A 6,333-nucleotide genomic window follows, 5' to 3' on the forward strand; every position below is an offset into this window, starting at 1 on the left:
GACGAATGATAAAGATAGATGGCCCAAAGAGTAACACTCGAACTTGAATCTCTTATTGTGGAGCAGGGGTCCATCGTATTCGTTGATGTAAACAATGAGGAATGAAAGGAAAATGGTGCATAAACAAGGTGAAAGAGGGTTTCCTAGTTTAATTGTTAAGGTAATAAAATAAATAAAAGTTTAATAATATAAAAAGGCACACATAAAATATATGTAAGTACAAAGATTTTCAATTAAAACACAAACATACGAATATAAACGAACGAAATCAACGAATGTTCACGAACACCTTACCGAACGTTCACGAACATAATCGAACGAACGAGGCCTCTGTTCATGTTCGTTCATTTAACTAATCGAACAAAATTTCTTGTTCATGTTCGTTCGTTTATTAAACGAACCAACATAACCGAACTTCCCACCGAACGGTTCACGAACTGTTCACTGAACGTTCGGTTCGTTTACAGCCCTAGTTGTAAAATCATACGATGAGATCCGTCCCTACTTGCTTTGTAATTTGTGTTAATGTTTTCTTTTAGAAAGTGAGATTAAAAAAGGTGCAAACACCAATGAAGTGGTGGTGCATTGATAAAGACAAACCTTTAAACACCTTCGAATGGAATGTTTTAGGTTAAATCCAATAAAAGAAAGATGCGGTTAAAACGGTACAAAGATTCACGGATCTTAAAGTGGATTATATACTACTTTATCAGAAAATTAATTTTTTTTCCTGTTAATGTATTCTTTTAAAAAGAGAGATTAAAAAAGGTGCAAAGATTCATGGATCTTAAAGTTGATTATATATATGGCTTATTTTAACAGAAAATTAAATCTTTTTTTTTTTTTCTAATTATTACATATATTTTTTCAACACATATTTTTAATACAAGGGGGTATGCATAGTTGTACCATTTATAAATACACCACCTTATCCTCCCGTCCTCGTTATCATATCAAACATCCAGAAATAAAAATTATTCCTAGAATAGCACAAAAAGAAATATAGATCAAATGCTAGCACTATCTCCTTCAATGTTTTCAACAACCCATGGATGGGCTTTGGATGATTTCATCACCCAAAATCTTTCACATGATTGCAATGAAGCAAACTCATATAATCCAGTTCTTGATATTCATACATATGATCAGTTCAAGTGTGATTTAGCACCAGAACTTTCTAATTCTTCTGGTGAAACTGCAAAGTATGGTGGTACTGGAGACGAGATGATGGAGGTGAAAAAGCTCAATCATAATGCAAGTGAAAGAGATCGCCGAAAGAGGGTTAATGAGTTGTATGCATTTCTTCGCTCATTGCTACCCATTCCAAGTGATCAAAAGGTACTAGTCTTATTTGTACCATTTTAAACATTCAGATCTTTAATTTAAGATCTAAGGGGCCGGCGGCTAGACTGTAAAAAAATAAGTGGAAGCAGTGGCGGATCTAGGATTCCGACCAAGCGGTAACGTTTTATAAATAAGCGGTAACGAAATCGAAAAAACGTCAAGTTTTTCCAAAATTTACACTAAAAAAGTCAAAAATTTTCCGACCAAGCGGTAGCGGAGGCTACCCCTTGTTCCATAATACATCCGCCCCTGAGCGGAAGCTTGGCGCTCCTATATAAGGGCCCCTCATTTTTTTAGGGATTGAATAGGTTTGAATCACAATTTATTCTTTGTCACCAATCATAACCCTCTTATCTCTAAACCCCTCCAAATTTTATGTTGAAACTATTTTTTATATTTGTGTTTTTTTCATTTTTAACATTGGATGTGAATAGATTACATTTTAGGTTTTAACTTAATTTAGTTTTTCAAGTTTTAACAAGAAGAACAAAGAATCAGTATTTTTAAATTTCACAAAAACTCACCCAACTCTAAAATATGTGATTTTGCGCCTTTTAGCATAGTATAATAATGTGTGTAATCATAATCCAATGTGTTAGGGCTCAAGGTTAAAAAAATATATTTTTTTTATTTACAAAAGGGCTAAAGCGAATCCGCTTTTAGCCCCAAAAAGGTTGTTGAGGCAGACTCGTTAAGACCTCATAAAAAAGAGTTTTAACTTGATTCCCTTATGCAACAGAAAAAGTTAAGTATCCCGAATACAGTATCGCGTGCACTTAAATACATACCCGAACTACAAGAGGAAGTGGAGACATTAAGATGTAAAAAGGATAAATTGTTGTCTTATAGAAGGAAAGAACATTCCGACATCAGGACACAAAGTGCTGAAGACCCAAAATCAAAATCATCGGTAGTTTCTTCTGTGAGCAGTTTAGGTGACAAAGAAGTTGTCATCCAGCTGATATCCTCTGTGGATCAAATGAGCAAGAACAAGAAGATTAACTTATTGTCTAAGGTTTTGGACTGCTTAGAGCAGGAAGAAGATGAACTTGTTTTGATTAATGCAACTACCTTCAAATCTTCTAGTGAAGGGATACTATTAAGCACTTTGCATCTTCAGGTATTGTTTTATGTCTATCATATTATTTTTTTGATAATGTTATAGTTAAGTTAACATTTTGTGAGTAATTATAAGGCTTTATTGTGTTTGATAGGTGCAAGGGGATCATAAAATAGAGGTCGAAAAGTTGAAAGAGAAGCTCAACACTTTCCACCATTGATTAGATGAGCATATACTAATTGTCAATGGCTATAGATATGATGCAAGTAATCATCACACATATATATTGTAATTAGTAGGAGTTAAATATAATTAAGTCCATAGGGTAATATCGTTTGATTCGATGCTAAAAATGTCCTGTTTAGACGCACCAGTTCATGTGTTGTAATTAGTATGTGTCAATGTAAAGAACAGTATGACGATATCAATATCGTGTATAATCAAGATTCGAGTTTCTGTGTTAATTTGTTCTTGATTAAACCCTTTGATTTCTAGCAACAATAGCATTTTCTTCTGGATGTACACATGAATTAGTTTGTTTAAAAAATTGAATGCATTTTAACTATCTTAAAGGTGTTGGTTGTAGGAAAAATAAAGGTGATTAATATGTTTTTTTACTAAACCACTATCTCCTCTTATTAATTGTAATTCAAAAAATTCATATGTTTTCTCCTTCTGTTTTCCTCGTCCTACAATTCATCGACTAATATGTTTCCACTTAATTACTAATTAAAAAAAAGATTTGTTTTCTACCCTATGACTCATTGATTAACGCCCATAACCATCTACAAAAACTGACTGATGAAGACAAGGAGCTCAAGTAGCCTACAATGAAGACGAAGAATGACAAACAACCGGCTAAAATCGAACAAATCGATTTGACAGAAATTGATGGACCAAATGAACTAGAACACATCGATTGGAATCTCATTTAAAGGGCCAGGACCAATGGTGGGGTCTTGGCATGGGTTCCTAGCTAAGATGAAGATTTGTAATTTTTTTTTTTGAGTAAACTGTCATTTTGGTTCCTGTGGTTTAGTCAGTTTTGCAACTTTAGTCCAAATCTCAAAGTTTTTGTATCTGGGTCCCTGTGGTTTCATTTTTATTGCCATTTTGGTCTAAATCTCAAATCAGGTCTGATTTAAAAAAAAAAGAAAAAAAAAACCTGGTTTTTGTCCTTTTCCTTGGAGACATTTTGATCATTAAATAAAAAAACATCTACCCTCTCTCTCTCTCTCTTGTCTCATTTATTTAAAAAAGTAATATATATATATATATATATATATGTATGCACAGCCCTACTTTCTCAGCTCTCTCACTAAAACCAGCTACCACCACCACCACCCACTCACCTACCGCCACCATCACCCAACCGTCGCTGTGACATCTGTGCCTCTACGACCATCATACAAATAAAAAACCACTGAAATCTTGTGTTTCATACTTGGGATTTGTATAAATATGTGTATCATTTACACATATCAATTCTTGTTCAATTTCAAGCTTTAAATCGCTTTCTAGAAAGTTATACGCAAACTAATGCGTAAACATAATCAGTTTAATACGACAAACACTCCGGAATAGTGACATAGGATTAACATGCCTTAAATAACCTTTATATAACTTAGAAATAAGTTTTGGAGGGTTTGTTGTGTCGAAAACAAGTTTATTCGATCGTATGGACTATTTGTGACAAACTGCAAAAGTATGCCGATTTGTATAGTAACGAACATTCCGGAACTTGATCATAAGCTAAACATACCCTAAATATCCTTTACATAGCTTAGAAATAGGCTTTGAGGGGTTCGTTATGCGAAAATATGCTTATTTGATCAAACATGGACAAAAAGCTTCAAAAAGTGCATAAGTTTGCGTTTACGCGCATATCTTACGTTTTGAACATATCCGGTCATCCAAAAATTTTTTTAAGACAGCAACCATGGTATCCTAAACAATGTGCCACAAGTGTATGGTTAAGATCATGCTTTGATTTGCTCAAAAACACTTGTAATCATCTTGTGAATTCAAGACTTTCTATAAATACCCACCATGTTCAACCTTCATTCCTCACACATTTAATCTAAATCTACTCTAAGTTGAAGCTAAGGCTTCATACCTGAGTGTTTTAGTTCAAATCTTCCTTGCTTGGACCTTTTTTAAGCTTCTTTCATGCTTGTTATTCCTTTTTAAGCATGAAAGTCAAACAGTGTTTGACTTTCTGCTTTGACCATGAATTGGTCAACACAAAGTTCGTTCGAACTTTGCAACGTGAGCTTAATCACGATGGTTATAGTCCCTTGTGACTATACATACTGATTACCACGTCGATTAGTCGAAGTGACGAGTCAAAGTTTCAGTCAAAATGAGGTTTATGCACATTTTGCGACGAAACTATTTTTGGGTATCAAAACACTTTGTTTTGATATCAAACCTGTTTTCTAACTTAGTTAAACATGTTTTAACATGTTTAACTCGTCACTTTTAGTCTAGTGCTTGTATAGGGTCGTAAGTCAAGCGGTCTTGACAACCGCTTAGAAGGTCGTAAGTCAAGCGGTCTTGACAACCGCTTAGACTTTCGAACCCGACCCGTTTGGTTGATCGTTAGGATCTGACCAAGCATGTTTTGTGACCATAGTTGTATAGGGAATAACCTTCCGAGGTTATACCTTATGGTCACTTAGTTTAATTAGTTGTATGATAAGTAGTTTATATGTCTTAGATAAATGACTAAAATGCCCTTTTCATGCATAATTTGTATTTAAGCATATGTAACCTAAATTTTGTCACTTAAACTGATTAGGCAACATATTTAAACATGTTAGGGCATATAATACTTGTCATAGGACTAGTTAGGCGTCTCGAACGCGCATTCGCGCGAACGACGCGTTAAAGTAGCGTAAGCTACCTTAGCGGGTCGTAACGGGTCGTAAGCACTTAGGATAGGTTCCGATTTAGAATGTAGGCTTTGTTAAACCATATCACATGAGTTCCAATACTCATTTGGTTTACGAGACCTCATTCTACCCGATCTCCTGATTTAGGTGTCGATTTATTAACTTAGCGATCCGATTACCAGGTACTACTTGATTTCCTTGGTTTGCCCGAGCCTTGTTAGTTCACTTTAATCAAGGATACCTTACAATCTCAAGTGAGTACATAGTTCCCCTCTATTACAGCTTTCAAATGTTTTAGGGTGATTCATATGTGCTAAACGATTTCGAGTCCTCTAAAATAAATGCTATGGTTTATATTAAACACAACGATTTCCATTATATGAACGAACTTGTTGGGGAGTTGGTTGAAAGACAATTGAATGGCATTCATTAACTATTTTAAGCCGACTGGTAGTACGTTATGGTACCATAGGATATTATGATACCATAGGATCTGACAAATCCCGTTATCGGACTTTCACCATGGTTATGGGGGTAATGTGGGTAACGACAGAACCTGATGATTGTTAACTTACCCTTTGGTGGTTTGTTAATACGAGTTGAATGTTTAGGACAAGTCACACAGGTTTGAATGTATTCAATAAAACGACCAAAAGTTAGTTTTTCACAATTTAAACATGAAACACCGGTACTATTGAACTATCTGAACTATTTGAACTATTTGAACCACTGGTACTATTGAACTATGTGAACTATTTGAACTATTTGAACCACTGGAACTATCTGAACTATGTGAACGATTTGAACTGTTTGAACCATTGGAACTATTTGATCTATGTGAACTTTTTGAACTATTTGAATGATTGGAACTGTTTGAACTATTGAACGATTTGGGTTATGGTAAGTGATTAGGTAATGGGGCGAGTGTAATGTGATAAAAGCATGGTGGATACGCCGCTGGTACTTCCTATATATTAGTGCTTTTAACACATTACATGTCATTGCGTTATGTAGATCACTTGGACGAATATTTTC

The 6,333-nt window shown here is 34.7% G+C and overlaps 1 protein-coding gene across 1 annotated transcript; it reads left to right on the top strand.

Moving 5' to 3' along the window:
* The first annotated feature begins 949 nt into the window (after positions 1–949).
* Positions 950–2,868, top strand: LOC110902623 (transcription factor ORG2). Its single transcript, XM_022149137.2, has 3 exons — positions 950–1,338; positions 2,084–2,464; positions 2,559–2,868. The coding sequence occupies exons 1-3, from the start codon at positions 1,012–1,014 to the stop codon at positions 2,622–2,624; spliced, it is 774 nt and encodes a 257-aa protein (XP_022004829.1). The 5' UTR covers positions 950–1,011; the 3' UTR covers positions 2,625–2,868.
* The last annotated feature ends 3,465 nt before the right edge of the window (positions 2,869–6,333 follow it).

This window comes from Helianthus annuus, chromosome 13, assembly GCF_002127325.2.
Source record: "Helianthus annuus cultivar XRQ/B chromosome 13, HanXRQr2.0-SUNRISE, whole genome shotgun sequence".
Taxonomy (NCBI): Eukaryota; Viridiplantae; Streptophyta; class Magnoliopsida; order Asterales; family Asteraceae; genus Helianthus; species Helianthus annuus.

What these genes read in the sequence shown, in the direction of transcription:
- LOC110902623 (XM_022149137.2), top strand. Translation starts at nt 1,012, where the DNA reads ATGCTAGCACTATCTCCTTCAATGTTTTCAACAACCCATGGATGGGCT. An exon ending in CCATTCCAAGTGATCAAAAG is followed by an intron (nt 1,339 to 2,083) that starts GTACTAGTCTTA and finishes CTTATGCAACAG; the next exon opens with AAAAAGTTAAGTATCCCGAA. An exon ending in TAAGCACTTTGCATCTTCAG is followed by an intron (nt 2,465 to 2,558) that starts GTATTGTTTTAT and finishes TGTGTTTGATAG; the next exon opens with GTGCAAGGGGATCATAAAAT.